Source organism: Eretmochelys imbricata, chromosome 17 (genome assembly GCF_965152235.1).
Source record: "Eretmochelys imbricata isolate rEreImb1 chromosome 17, rEreImb1.hap1, whole genome shotgun sequence".
In the NCBI taxonomy this organism is placed as follows: Eukaryota; Metazoa; Chordata; order Testudines; family Cheloniidae; genus Eretmochelys; species Eretmochelys imbricata.
Window position 1 is genome coordinate 19,176,224 of NC_135588.1, and position 15,175 is coordinate 19,191,398.

At 55.7% G+C, this 15,175-nt stretch overlaps 1 protein-coding gene across 1 annotated transcript; it reads right to left on the reverse strand.

The window, feature by feature from the left end:
- Positions 1-6,886: 6,886 nt before the first annotated feature.
- LOC144276396 (uroplakin-3b-like) lies at positions 6,887-14,536 on the reverse strand. The gene is made up of 6 exons (XM_077836434.1): positions 14,476-14,536; positions 12,558-12,710; positions 11,111-11,336; positions 9,238-9,317; positions 8,240-8,369; positions 6,887-6,995 (listed from the first exon to the last, which is right to left on the reverse strand). Exons 1-6 carry the CDS (start codon positions 14,534-14,536, stop codon positions 6,887-6,889), a joined length of 759 nt encoding a protein of 252 aa, XP_077692560.1.
- Positions 14,537-15,175: the final 639 nt, after the last annotated feature.

Genomic DNA, 15,175 nt, shown 5'->3' on the forward strand with positions numbered 1-15,175 from the left:
GGCCGAGTGCTTGGCACTTGACCCTACGGCAAAGGAGAATAAGGAAATCTGCCACGTGGCTCGTGCTTTACTGTCCTCCTGCTCTCCATCCTGGAAGGCCCGGTCCTGCAGGGTGCCGAGGAGATGTCCCCCGCTGATCAGGGAGCGCTTGGCCCCTTGTCAGATGGACCGTGGAAAGGAGAGGCAAGGAATCTCTCCCCCCCCCTCACTGGCCTTACAATAATACAGCTTGGCACATCCAGCTAAGCTCCTTACTGGCATGAAAGACCTCCACCCCCACCCCCAGCGAGCCAGGCATTATTGGCCCCATTGGGAAAAATGAGGAACAGAGAGGGTTAATTGACTTGTTCAAGGCAACTGAGCACCAGGGCTTCCAGCCCCTTACTCGACCTGCAAGGCAATGCTCCTTTCTCAGCTCCAGCAGCAGGTTCCAGCTCTCCCCTCTGGAGACCAGAGCAGAGGCTAATCTGTAGCCGTAATGCCGTGCTCCTGGCCATTGGCACTGACATGTTCACTAGCGTCTCCTCACCCAGCTATCCACAACGGACCTGGACAGCACCATTAACACAGGGGTGAAATCCTGGCCCCCAGATTCCACCTGAAGGAGTTTCCCTTAAGGTGCAGCCTCCATTCTGTTTGCTTACTCCTCCTTCCACAGGCCTCCATTCTCCCTTCCCGGCAGGGGGAAAAGCTACCCAGGGTTCAGGATCTAGCCTGCCGTTGTCCACACTTGTTTCCCTGCAGCGTGCACAGAGAGCAGCTTCCGGTGCAGCGTGCCCACCTGCCACTGAGCGAGCGTCCCCATGACCCCAGTAAAGCGTTGACTTACCATGGACTTGGCCAGAGCTCCAGCCAGCCACTTCGGAGAGGTGGGTGGCTTAAAGCGGGGTGATGAGCTGTCCTCCCCGGTTCCCCAGCTGGCTGGGTTTCCCCACGTCCCCTTTCTGCTTAGCCAGGTTGTCTCCTTCACTCTGACAATGATGCCTCTCTAAGCTGGAGGACAACAGTCGGTCCAGGGGCTGATCACTCACAGAGGTAACCAGGGCATTTTAAAGGCAGCATGCTCTGGCAGAGTGAAAAAAGGCTGTGATTTACTGGGCCGGCTGAATGCCCCGTGTCTGCTCTGACATTCCCCACTCCCCTTTTACAACCTCAGAGGCCGTAGCCTTTGCTGCTTGGATACTGCTCCTGCTGCTTTGACATGGCTCTATCTCTCCCCCCGGCCCTCCATGCTTCAGCGTGATCTATGGCTGGTGTGCTGGTAGATTGTACGGCCCACGCTGCTGCTGAAATGAGCGATTTCCATCTAGCTTCCAAGCCGCCTTCTACCCCGCGAGCCACAGAGCAATTGCAAAGCTCCCACACCCAGGAACCCATCCACGGTGCCCTAAAAGGTCCCAGGGTGTGTGTATTAGGGAGATGCACGTCCAACGAGGGCAGCACTTGGAACGGCCTCTTCGCCACCTCAAAGGAGTCCGGCTGGGACCGGTGCCGTTTCTAAACCTGGTCAGCCAAGAGTGACTGGCCAATCAGATGGGGACAGCTGGAGAGGGATCCAGACCGGGGTTGGGGCAAAGTCTTTGCAAGTCACCTGTGTTTAGGACCTGGGGCTGCGGCTGGCTAGCATGCCCCCCCCACACTCAGCAGATGTTGCACTGCAGGGATGGGGGATGCAGGGTAGCCCCATTTGTCATCGCACTGGTGCCATGTCGCCACAGCTGGGCCCTGCAGGATCCATCTACCCTCTGCTGTGCTGGGGAGACCCTTGCAGATACAGCGGGGTTATACCCCGATATGGCCCCAGCTTTTCAGTCCCATGGGACTGCTGGGCAGAGCCTTCTCCATGTGGCCGGACTGTGACCAGGTTCTGAGTGCCACGAAATGCTCACGGCTGGGATTTGGCTGGGTTCGATCTCTTTGTTTTCCCTCATTCCCCTGCGTTATAGGCCCGGCGTCAGCAGAGCAGAGGTATCGGCATGGGCCTCTCTGCAGGTTGCACTCGGCAGCTTTGGGTTCCTGGCCCCTCCAGCCTTGATGCGTTTGTTTCGAAGCCCCTAGCGAGCCATTGGAGATTTATCGCCTCGCAGCTGTTTCCAGGGCAGGAGCGGCCTACGGGCTCCTCCGGAGACCACCCTCCGCCCCCCCCCTCCGGCCAGCCCCCGCACGGGCCCCACCTCTGAGAAGACTTAATGGCGCCAATCTGAGGGCCTGCCGCCTGGGAGCGAGTGCTGATTGCCGCCCGCCGGGACTCACCCCTCGCGCAGATGCTGCCGGCGTCCGCGCCGAATGAGGAGCCCGCTCCGCTAAGCTGCTCAGTCTCCCATCCCAGCGTGGGAGGGGACGGACCGGCCCCTGCAGCAGGGAGGCAGAGTCCTCGCAGCAAGGCACGTTCCAGAACGCCGATCAGAACAGTGACCCACGTAGAGCCTGGGTCCCCCGCCGCGCCAGAACCCCCCACCACACTGGGGTACCCGCTGCCCCAGGCGCTCTACCTGCAGCCACGCTGGCCCAAACCATGAATTCCCCTACCTGGTTCGCCTCCCACACCAGCTCAGGCCGCAGGCCTCCCATTTCTAGCACCCCATCTCCAGCAGCAGCTTATAACACACCTGCAGGGGACCCTCCTCGACCCACCCCTCCAACCCGGCTGATCAGTTTTGCCCTGATGACAAATCCTGGCTGGCTCTTATAGGCTCCCTGGCGTGGTCTGCAGTGCTGTTCAATTACCATACTCATTGGTAAAGAATGAAATACATTGCTTGAAAACAAGGGGCTTTGGCTCACGGGGCATGGCTGGTCTCTGCATGTGGGGGTGGGGCAGGAGCTAATCACCTCCCTCTTCAGTCTAGGGCGGAAACGTTGCTCGGCTCTTCCCAGTAGCGTCTGCCTCATTGCCTAGAGCCCCTTCTCTTTACCAGCCCCCCCCCCTTGTCCGCTACCTTACGCCTGGGAAACGTCCCGCCTCCTTTTCCACACCTGCTGCCACCGATTGGTTCAAATGAACAGCAAAGGACCCACCTCTCCACCTGCTGAAGCCCAATCACAGCCCGGCACACGCCAGATGACATGGGCGTCAGTCCCCTACTATAAATGATAGACACAGGCCTGGGCCATTGGAAGAGAGGCTGTCTCTTTGCGCTGTGTTTGTACAGCACCTAGCGCCAGGGGGCCCTCACCTGTGCCTGGGGCTGCCAGACACTACCGCAGTACAAGTGATGATAATAAACAGTTGCATACAGAGGCAGTGTGGTCTAGCGGACGGGGCACTGGCCTGGGAGCCCAGCGAGCCAAGCTCCCTTCTCAGCTCCGCTCACTGGCCACAGAGCCTGGCTTTAGCTGACCCTCCCTGGCAGCATGTGGCAGAACCAGCAGACGCGTCTGGGAAGTTAACCCCACTCCCCACCCCAATCGGCCTGCAGCGGAACCTGAGGGCAAGGTGGGTCCGTGCTGCGGGAGCGCTGGCTACACCATAGAGTGCAGATGGGAAACATCAGGGAAAGGATGGGAGAGCAAATCCACCTGAAGTCCCTTGTGCCGTTCAGTGAATGGGTGACAGAGATGCCCTCTGGTGGGGAAGAGATACTGGGATGCTGGTGGAGAATTGGCTTGGCAGTTTCAGCTGCCCATCACCATGGCATCTGGGCATCGGCAGCCTTTGATTTGTGCATTGTGCCCTAAGGCTCTGGACTTTGGGATTAAAAAAACCTCTTCACACCCTTCTGTCCACACAGCCTTCCCTCCAAGGGGACCAAGAAAGCTCTGCAGGGCCCACAGTTAGCCTGGGGCCTGTAACCACAGGGCCTGTAGATTTTAACCCCTTGCTCTTCATGCTCATGGGGATCTGTTCGGCTTGTGCATTTATTGATTACGATAAGTTGCATGGGGGTGGGGTGGGGGGGGAAGTTCTCTGCAGACAGACCCAGAGCTATAGGGTTACCGTGAAGCAAAGTGGCCAATATCAGTCATAATGCACCAAAACCTGCATAACTCCCCCATCTAGTGGCCAACTTCATCAGAAGCCTGGAAAGGAGAAAGGGCGTGTTTGCACCAGGGAAAATCAGCCTGCTGGGCCATGAACCACTCCGAGCAGGAAAGCTCAGCACAGAAGTGCATCCACCCGCCTTCCTCGGGAAGCCGATGAATGCCACTGGGCACCCTAATAAAAACAGCCGTCATTAGACAAGCGAAGATGTCTAGGCAGAGCTGGTAGTGACCCCTCTTGTTAAAGTCGCCTGCTGTGGCCCTTATAAAACCCTGTTTTCAGTGGCTTATAACTTTGCCAAACTTTCGCCGGGTGTCGGAAAGATTCAGCAAAAACCGTTCCGCCATTTCCAAGAACGTTGTTCTCCCCTGGTGGAAAAGTCTTGAAACAATTTCAGTAAGAAGCTCTAGAACCTTCCAGGGGCTTGAAATTTGGCAGGGGGGTCAGCCTGGGGCCAGGAATGTGCCTCGTGGGGGGAAAAATAGCCTATGAATATGCAATGAACGGCTGGATCAGACTGCATATGCACAAGGGGGCTGGGTTAAGGTTCCATGGGCACATTTTATCTACTAGAGAAAGGAGGGGAAAAGGTGTGAGGAAATGGAATAAAGCCACTTTCCACAACTTTGTATTGTTTTCCAACTGGCAAAATTTGGGAAAGAGTAAGAATGTGTGAGAAAACGTGAGAAAAGCCCTTCCAAATTTTTTCTGTGTACCAGACCGTAGGTTATCTCCTGCCGTGTTACTCTCTCACAAATTTTGCCAGCTGGGAAACTGCAGGGAAGTGGGAGAAAAAAAGAAACACGAGCAGGAAAACATTGGGGTGGTAAAAAATATGATTTTGGTTTGAAATATTGGAAAAAAAATTAAAGCGTGATTCATTTTTTGATTAAACCCAGTTTTCTGATGAAGATTTCCTCCCTGAATCTCTTTGGCCAGCTCTGGTATTTATAGATACCCCCTGAAACAACTTCCGGAGGAGTCACATTCGGTGCAGCTTTTCTGCCTCAGCGGAACAGATTGTTTTCACCATGAATCAGACGCCGAACTTGTAACCTTCCCCTGCAGGATGAAACCCCCAACACGACGCTAAAACCGTACATCAGAAAAGCTGCCACTCCGTGCACAGACAAGCGTCACCTGGAACCCTACCCCTGCACTCACGATACTTTCCTTGTAGCCAGGGACGCTTGTCTCAAGCTCCACCACAGTTCCCATCCCCGTATGGGTCAGCCCTTGTAACGACACCCCTAGGCAGGGTGTCAGTGGGGCTTGAACCCAGGAGATCTAGGCTCCCAGGACAGTTCAGCAGCCAGAGGAGGACAGCTAACTCTCATACGTGCCTTCAAAATCCCCCCCCCACACACCCCGGTTCTTTGAGGCAGGGCATTGTCTATTGCGTACCCCATCCGTCCAGCTCTGTGCTGAGCAGAAAGGGGGGGGGGGTAGCAGGAGTGGGCTGAGCTGGCTCTGAGGCCGATTGCACTCAATGAGCAACGACTCACAGTGAAACTTGTCTTCGTGACAATCCGTTTTTAATTGTTCATTTGAAAAAGAAAATGGTGAATGTCCCTGCTGCACGGGCCTGGCCTCTGCCTCCCTGGGAACACTGGCTGGGATTTCCGAAAGCACAGAGAGGAGTGAGGGGCCCGAGACGCAGTGAAATTCCAAGGTAGGTGCAGGGCAGCTAACTTCCTGAGGTTCCTTTGAACCACCCCCATCCCCAAATCCTTTTAAAATGGGGGTTAAGGTAGCTTGCTGAGGATCCTACAAACTGCAGGCAGAATCCATTCCCACAGCACATGGGAATCCAGTCCAGTTTCTCCGTTATTCCCAGAGGCTCAGCAACTAGGGGAAGCCTCCCCACTTTATTGCTAACAACTTAATTGGGGAGTTAACGCAGGCTCCCACAGGTGAGGTGCATTAACTCCCGGTCTGGATTTCCATGCCTGGCTGGAGTGGGATCTGCCTACAGCTCTGCAAGGGGATCCTTATTGTCTGGGTTGAGTTTCTGTCTGATCACACAGGACCATACCCAGTCCAGGCGGGCTAGCGGTCTCCGATGGGAAATGGTGCACCAAAATTAGTGGCACGGACGTGGCCCCCAGCAGACATCGGGGCAGCCAGGGAATGTGGCCGGCTGGGGATTAGGAGTGGCGCTCTATCCCGAGGATGAGCCCTCTGCAGCCAGAGACCCACAGGTGGCCACTGCACCCTGTGTTCAAGTACCACCCACTTAGAAATAACCCTGGTCCCAGGCTACTGGGTTCTCGACACAGGGCTAAGTCTTAGGAGAGCGGCCGGACACTCAGCAGTGACCTCTCCAGCTCGGGAAGGGGTGGGGTTTAGGGATCTGAAGGGGGTCCATGTCCAGTGGGTCGAGGCTGGAGGGATGGTGACTGCTCCTGTCTGTGCATGGAGCTGTCAGGCTAGGTACATTAAAGTGAGGTGTGTGTGTGTGTGTGTGTCGGGGGTGGGGTGGGAATCCTCAGACCCAGCATCCTCCAGCCAGGAAGGGTCGCACCGGGCCTGGCTCTGCAGTACTGCACTCCAGGAGCAGATCACCCTGACCCACTCGGAGCAGAGGGGATAGCCCGGACCCTGGAAACATCACCACGTTGCAGGGACAAACCAACCTCCTCAGGAGCGCCCAAGCGACGGACGCCAACGTCAAATCCCCCCCAACCCCAGGAGGTCAGGGGTGATCGGAGGCTCAGAACTAGGAGGAGGACCTGGTTCTGAATCTGCAGCTTGGGACTGGAGTATTTGGAGCTCACTGCCCTGGGTCCCGTCCTCTCCCGGTGCTGTTCACCGCGCACACAGGCTCTGCCGGGGAGGCAGCTGAGGAGCTCCCGGCTGATGGAACAGGGTTGCGGCAGGGGGTGGCTGTCTCGCTGGAGGGCCTCAGTTCTTGGAAGCAGGCTGGTCGTAGATATGGTGGGTGTTGTATCGCTTCACTGTCACCGGGTCCTGCTTGCCCATTATCTCCGCACGCTCGGAAAGGTCCAAACTGCTGAAGGAAGGGTGGACAGTGGATCAGGGCAGAGCGAGGGGCTCCACAAAGGGTGCTCTAGGGAGTGGGGCGAGGCGAACCTAAGCCACTGGGTCAGATACAGTGAGATCTCTGCCCACTGCTGCGACTCCGGTACAAGTCAGTTTCTCTCCCCCGCCCACCCTTCCAGTTATCTCCAGTTCCCCCTCACTGGGCTGGGCTCCTTTGCTGACCCCAAGGACTGGGACTCAGGGTAAATCAGGGGGAGGTACGGGGTATCTCCGCACAGGTGAATAAGCACAGCACATGGGACGACCTTCACAGGCCGCATGCGGCTTCTCCCCTTACAGTGAATTCAGTCCAGGTTTGAATCTTCATGAGAACACCTGGTTTTAACATCCCAGCCAAGACATGGTACCTCTCCCAGGCCACCGCAGCCTGCACTATTCTGGGGCAGGAGAGGAATTAATGAGCTGTGGGTCCAGAGCCAGGCGTGCTGAAATCAGATCCACACTGGCTGTGCTAACCACGGCAGACTCATCTCCCCGGCCCGGGGTGCATCTAGCCTGCAGTCCCAGGGGGTGATTTACCCCAGCCAGCTTTAACGGAGTTAGCTCAGGTCCTGGAGAGGCAATGCCTCAGCAGCCCAAGGTTCAGCGCAGGATGTGCGAACCTGACGGGAGCCCTGGATAATTCCTGGCAGGACTAGCCCGTGCCGAGGCCGTGGCAGCGGTATCCAAGCAGGCTCAGGTACGGGAGCCCAAACTACAATCGCACCCTGTGATTACAGTAGAGAGAGAACCTAAGAGCCCAAGACACAAGGCGTTGCCCGGCAGATGCCTGATGGGCCGAGTCCAGAGAAGCACCTGCTTAGAAAAGGGCTGGAAAGTCAAACCTGTCCCTGGCCGAGCTCATTCTGCAGAAGCTCACCTGTTCAGGTACCCTCCTCCGTTGGTTCAGCTGCTCCCCTACCCGCACAGGGAGCAGGTGTGCTGGGACAAAGTTTGCAGTGGGGGTGCTGAGGCGGAAACCATGCACTTGGGTTGTTATTACTGCTTCAAACCCGGGGAGGGGGGGCAGCACCCCTAGTTCCAGCATCTACGACAGGGAGGGTCCCAGCTGGTGACCTTCCCCTGCTATGAGAGCATAGGGCTGGAGGGGGCTAGGGGAAGGATTGGGTGTGACAGAGAGGGGAAGGGAGGTCTCCCACGGTTCTGATCAGCACCCAGGCCCTGCCCATCCTCCCCCCCGGATGTGGAGCTCACCATCCATAGACCAGCGCAGCGATAAAGCAGGCCAGCAGGATGGCCAGGAGGATGGAGAGGATGGTGGTGATAACAATCATACCAGCGCTGTGCCTTCTGGGCCAGGTGTCAATGGGGGCAGGGTCCTTCCCTGGAAAAGAGAGTGGGGGGGAGGGGAAACAGTCAGTGGCAGGGACCCCCCTGGGCAGGAGGGGGAGACCCTGATGCGCTTAACTCCAAGCGCATGAATAACTCCCCTAATGGAGTGGGTGTCATGGGACCAGTCGTGCTTAAAGTTAAGAAGGAGGCAGGGTGGCCTAGTGGCTAAAGCACAGGACAGACTCAGGAGAGTTCTAGTCCCAGCTCTGTCACTGACCTGTTGGGTGACCTTAGGCAAGTCATTTCACCTCCCTGTGCCTCAGTTTCCCCATCTGTAGAATAAGGAGAATGACACTAGCTTCCTTTGTGCAGGGCTTTGAGATCTGCTGGGGAAAAGCACTATACAAGAGGGGCATTATAAGTCACTGAGCCAGGGCCACAGAGATGAACGCAGACATGTCCCATTCTAGCCATTTAGACTCTTCTGCGGCCCCGCTCACAGCTGCGTCTCAGCCCCTGATACTCACAACACCCCTGTGCGGCAGGGCAGGACGATTATCCCCAGAGTTCAGGTGGGGACTGGGGCTCGGAGAGGCTGAGTGACTTGCCCGCGGTCACACATGGAGCCTGTGGCAGAGCTAGGAACTGAACCCAGCTCTCCCAAGTTCCAAGGCACCATTCTTCCCTCCCTCCAGACACCCCTCCTCGTCTCGTGTGTCCGTCCCACTCCACCCGCTTCCCACAAAACCTCTCTGGCATGGCCGATTGCCGGGGCCAAACACGCCTCCCACCGGAGCCTGCTAATGCTTCACCGTCTCGGCCACATGCGGCGCGACCCTCTCCTTTCACTGCTGGCCTGGGGCAGTCAGAACCCTGGCACCACCTGCGTCTCGTGGCGGCTGAGCTGTACGGTCAGTTACCTGTTTTCAGCGTGATCGGGGCTGACCATTTTGTCTCGGCCTTGGGGCCAGTTGCAGGACTCATTGCAAGGAACTTCACTCTGGGAAGAGAGAAAAGGGAAGAGGACATGGAAATGCACAGGCTGGGGGCTCAAGGTAACAAGGGGGCACAGGAAGCAGCTGAGGAGAGGGAAGGGGTGAGCCTGTGGCCTGTGTTCCCAGCAGTGGCAATCCCAAGCATGCAAAAATCAAGAGATGGGGCAGGGAACTGAGCTCAACAGGCCTGATTCTTAGCTGGCACAAACTGGCATCGCTCTCTCGGAGTCACTAGGGTTACCCCAGTTTGCACCAGCTCCAGATCTGTCCCTGTACCCCATGAGGATCAGCCATCCCTGTGGGCAACGAGGAGAGGTAGATCAAGGAATGCCTTGGGAACACAATGGGCCTAAAAGGTAAACAAACAGGAGCACACAGTGGCAGACATGAAATTTGGGAGGTCTAAGCACCACGGATGCCCTCCAAATAGCACCGAAGTGACAGATGGGCTCTGGGCTGGCTCTGTGCAGAGGGGGAGGTTCTACGGGATTTCACTCCAGTACAGGAGTCATAGGACTGGAAGGGACCTCAAGAGGTCGTTTAGTCCAGTCCCCTGCACTCAAGGCAGGACTAAGTATTATCTAGACTATCCCTGACAGGTGTTTGTCTAACCTGCTCTTGCAAATCTCCAATGGTGGAGATTCCACAACCTTCCTAGGCAAGTTATTCCAGTGCTTCACCACCCTGAGAGAGTTAGGAAGTTTTTCCTAATGTCCAACCTAATCCACCCTTGCAGCAATGTAAGCCCATTGCTTCTTGTCCTATCCTCAGAGGTTAAGAACAATTTTTCTCCCTCCTCTATCATGTCCCCTCTCAGTCTTCTCTTCTCCAGACTAAACAAACCCAGTTTTTTTCCAATCTTCCCTCATAGGTCATGTTTTCTAGAACTTTCATCATTTTTGTTGCTCTTCTCTGGTCTCTCTCCAATTTGTCCCCATCTTTCCTGAAAAGTGGCCGCCCCAAAACTGGACACAACGCTCCAGTTGAGGCCTAATCAGCATGGAGCAGAGCAGACGAATTACTTCTGGTGTCTTGCTCACAACACATCCCAGAATGATGTTCACTTTTTTGCAACAGTGTTACACTGTTGACTCATATTTAGCTTGTGATCCACTATGATCCCCAGATCCCTTTCCCCAGTACTCCTTCCTTGGCAGTCATTTCCCATTTTGCATGTGTGCAACTAATTGTTCCTGCCTAAGTGGACTACTTTGCATTTGTCCTTATTGAATTTCATCCTATTTACTTCAGACCATTTCTCCAGTTTGTCCTGCTCATTTTGAATTTTAATCCTATCCTCCAAAGCACTTGCAACCCCTCCCAGCTTGGTATTGTCCACAAACTTTGTAAGTGTACTCTCTATGCCATTACCTAAATCACTGATGAAGATATTGAACAGACCCAGAACTGATCCCTGCAGGACCCCACTCGTTATGCCCTTCCAGCATGACTGTGAACCACTGATAACTACTCTCTGGGAACGGTTTTCCAACCTGTTTTGCACCCACCTTATAGTAGCTCTATCTAGGTTGCATTTCCCTAGTTTATGAGAAGATCATGCTAGACAGTATCAAAAGCCTTACTAAAGTCAAGATATACCACATCTACCGCGTCACCCCACACTGACAGGGTAACAAGCCTTGTGGACTGGGGATGGGTCAATTGTGGGGCTGGAAGGGACCGCAAGGGGTCACATCCAGGCCACCCCTGGTTCTGAGGCAGGATGAAGCGTACCTAGATCTCTTGTGCTGCCCGGGGATTAGCACATGAACACGACAGCCCAGCCATTGCTGCTCACCTGTAGGGCCCTGGGCCAGGCAGGGGGCCATTGCAATCTGGTCTTGATGTGTCCAAAACACACCCGGTTTCGTTCCCGACACGCAGCACCGTGATCTGGCCCGAGCTCTTTTCACATGGGTAGTTTAAGGAGGAGGTGCCCATGGTCATGTAATTGGGATTCTCTGGGAACTGCTGGAAGGCAGGGAGGCTTTGCAGGGAGGTGGGTCTGGTGAAACTGGATATCGCTGAAGGGACAACAGTGAAAAGCAAGTGAAACGTTTTAGTCCTGATTTACAACAGTGGGAGGAGTGACACCTGCATAAGCTAGAGAAGACTTCTTCTGGCACCAATGGACTCTCTCCAGAGTTACGGAAACAATACAGATCAAACTGGGCTCCAAAGGGTTGGAGGAGTGGCAGCAGGAGAGGAGCCCCTGTTCCCAGCCTGGCCCGGATTCATGGGCCATCCCACCCTATAGGCCACTCAACGTCTAGCCAGGTGGCAAGGACTTTCAGCCACTTCCCACCTTGGCTGGACTTGGCCCAGTGGGTATAAGGCAAAAGCCTGAGTCTAACCCCCTGAGCCATCCAGCCCTGAGACTGGCACACTTATTGCATGGAAAGGACATTTTCTTTTTTACACAACATAATTTATCTGTGGAACTCATTGCCACAGGAAATTATTGAGGCAGAGAGCCCAGTAAGGCTGGGGCAAAAATTGGCACCAGTAGGGACTCTAACGAGGGTGACACATGGAGAGAAAGCACCTGTTCTCCCAGCTTGATGCTATTGCACAATAAAGTGCCTGTTCTGAAGCTACTGGCTCTGGCAGGGAATGGCTCCAACGCACAGATCTGCCCCAGCCTGGGCAGAACCTTAGTGTCGTCGCTGAGAGCAGTCAGAGGCCAAAAAGGAGCCCTCCTTCCTGCCAGAGTCTTGACTGCGCCTCCAGCCACCTTGGTGCCTCACCCCTGGATCAAGGCACTGTTTGCCCTTAGGGAGGGGCTGATTTTTCCATGCAGCGCAGGGTCATAGGGAACACGCCACAGGCAGCTCTGTGGGCCTGTGCCCCACCCGCCTGGCTCTGTCTGGGCCTTCTGCATCCCTGCAGGCCAGCACATGCCTTCCCCTGCAGCCTGCGCGGCCCCTTCTCCAGGGACATCCCCAGTCTCCAAGCAGAGGGGAGCTGGCTGCAGGAGCACAAGCAGCATCTCTAGCCAACAAGGGCTGTGCGGGGCGGGGTGGAGAGGCCCGTTTCGTCTCTCTGCCCATTGCCAGCCAGTCAGGGCTCCAGGGCAAGGGCAGGTTTCCCAGCGCCTCGGCCGAGCTGTGGAGTGGGGGCTCTGCAACGGCCTGATACGCAGTGTACCCTCAGTACAAAGCCCCTGGGGCCACGTCAGTAGCCCCTGCAATCACAGAGCCCTTCTGCTGAGCCAAGCACAGCCCGTGTGCGGGAATGACACCTACCGCGACTGAGGGAAACCACCAACCAGATCTCATCGGTGTCGCTAACAGTCTGGTTGAAGACACAGCGGGGCTGCTCCAGGACGAAGGTGGAAGAAGTGATGTTCCCTTCCAGCGCCAGGAGAGTGATTGCAGGCTCATAGTCAATGGTGAGGACTGCAGAAAGCCAAGGAGAGAGACCATGAGTCAGGCAGGCTGGTAGACAGCCACTTGCCTTCTGCTCTGAGCTGACCGGTCACTGTGGGGGCAGAAATGCAGCTGCAGAAACGCAGGAGCAAACCTCGAGATGTCTCTGAAACTCGGGCTGCTGCTGCTGAATTGGGAAGGCAAGCGGATGACAGCGAGTGGGAGAGAGCATCACCTAGTGAGCAGAGCGCTGGAACGGAGGACAGCTGGGTTCTATTCCCAGCTCTGACCTGCTGGGTGACCTTGGGCAAGTCACTTCCGCCCTCTGTGCCTCACTTTCCCCATCTGCAAAATGGGGCTGAGGACACTGAACTCCTCTGTAAAGCACTTTGGGATCTAGGGATGCAAAGTGCCAGATGAGGGGAAGGTGTAATTATGACTTTCCCGTGGTGGCTGCAATATGTGCGCTGCCATCTAAAATTTTGCTAAAAAAAAAAAAAAAAAATCAAACGAAGTCTCCAGGCCCTCCAGTTTCAAATAAAACCTTCCAGTTGTGACCCAGACATACAGTGATGCACTGATGTCTGCCCAAGGCCTGGGCTACACACACACAAACTGCAGCTAGAGGGATTTCTAAATCAGGTGAATTAAAACACTGCCTCTCCTCTTAAACGGGATGAAGAGTGACTATTGATATAGCTTCATTTGGAAACAAGGCAATTTAGAAACCACTTGAGTGGAATTGCTGCAACTTGGGTTGCCCAGGCCTGAGTTTGCCATCAGCCTGAAACAGTGGCTCTGAGAGAGATGCAGACGGTCTCTATTAATTCCAAGGGGCTGTTCACTCTGAAGCCTAATGAAAACATGAGCATCCTACTGGGAGTGGGGGGGGTCTCATTTGGCACTGTTAGTAGGTGGAGCTTGGCTTGTGGGTGGAGCTTGGGACAGTACAATTTTATATATATATGCCCCCTCAGCAGTAACTGCAATGAAGCTGGTGGCATTCTGCTGATGTAAGGGAAAAGACTATCAAGCTCAGTTACTTAGATTGTAAACTCTGGGGCTGGGACCATATTTTTGTCTGGTGTTTGTACAGCACCTAGCACCTCACTGCTGATGCTGGGGGCCTGGGAGGCAGGACACCTGAGCTCAGGAGGGGCACACGTACTGCAGGGCGGGGGCCATGCACACACCCAGAGAGGGAGCAAGATCAAGCCGTGTGACCTTGGGCGAGTCCCTTTCCCTCTTGGCGTCAGATTCCCCATCAGTAAAATGGGGATAGAACCAGCCACCTCTGGGCATGTGGGGAGGGTTAATCACAGAGTTTTGGCCGTGACCAGTGCTGGGAGTCATGACCTTATCATTAATGAGCAGGGAGAACGCACTGAAGGTTGACCAGACAAAATCGGGATGGGGTGGGGTTAATAGGCACCTATGTAAGACAAAGCCCCGAATATCGGGACCGTCCCTATAAAATTGGGACATCTGGTCACCCTAGACCTGTTCTCCCCCGCAGAAACCCCCATCCCACCTCCCCAGCCAGGGGGCGATTTGCTTCCGACACGGCAGAACTTTGAGCCTCACACGGATGTGTATTGAAGCACCCGTGGGTGCCTGATGCTCTGTGGTCTTGATTGTGTTCACACTAGCACCATATTCTGCAAATAGCTCCAACGCCGGTTCCGAGGCGTTCCCAGCTCCATCGCCCCCAGCCCCAGTATTCAGTCCCCCCAGAGCTCCCCTGCATCGCCCTCCTCGCCAGACTGCGGCACCAGGCAGCATCCCCAAGACTCACCTTGGCCTCTCGCGGTGCAGGTGGTGGTGGCCAGCAGGAGTAGTGCCAGCAGGAGGGACATCCCGGCGGCAGGTGGTGGAGCGGGGCTCTTGGCGGCGTGGTAATGCCGAGAGGATCACTGGCTGAATGGTCTCTGTGTCCCGGCCCCTGTGGGTCCCGCCTGTACCCTCCTCTCTCCTGGACACCTGCATTCTTCTCCTCTCCTCCGAGAGCTGACAGCAAACAGGTCGGGCCAGTTTCCTGGGGAGCGTTTGCTGTGCATGAGTGTGCACCGGGCTTGGCAGCGCCAGGGACGGGTGCTGAGCTGGGGCATCGCTGGAGAGAGCTGTCCTGTATCGCACTCCCTGGGCCAGCTGCCTGGGGGCACCGATCTAACACAGCATACAGAGATCTGAGCCTGGCTCACCCTTTAACACCAGGCCAGTGTCACGGCCACATGCCCAGGCAAACCCAGGGAGTACTCAAGATGGCTTGCCCCAGCATGTCTCTCTCCCTTCTTACCAGTTATTAGCACCAGCCTCCTCTCTGCCCTTCCAAACAATCTCCCCCGACCATGGTGCAAGAGCCCACCCCCCGCAGCTCATCAGTGCTGCAGCCCGGATCAAGCCTCAGCTGCAAACACATATGGCCAGATTCTGATCTCTGTGACATGGGCACATATGTGAAATAACTTCTCTCCCCTCAGTGCAGTTACTCCAGA

What these genes read in the sequence shown, in the direction of transcription:
- LOC144276396 (XM_077836434.1), bottom strand. Translation starts at nt 14,536, where the DNA reads ATGTCCCTCCTGCTGGCACTACTCCTGCTGGCCACCACCACCTGCACC. An exon ending in CTGCACCGCGAGAGGCCAAG is followed by an intron (nt 12,711 to 14,475) that starts GTGAGTCTTGGG and finishes GGCTTTCTGCAG; the next exon opens with TCCTCACCATTGACTATGAG. An exon ending in GCTGCGCTGGTCTATGGATG is followed by an intron (nt 6,996 to 8,239) that starts GTGAGCTCCACA and finishes CCCTTCCTTCAG; the next exon opens with CAGTTTGGACCTTTCCGAGC.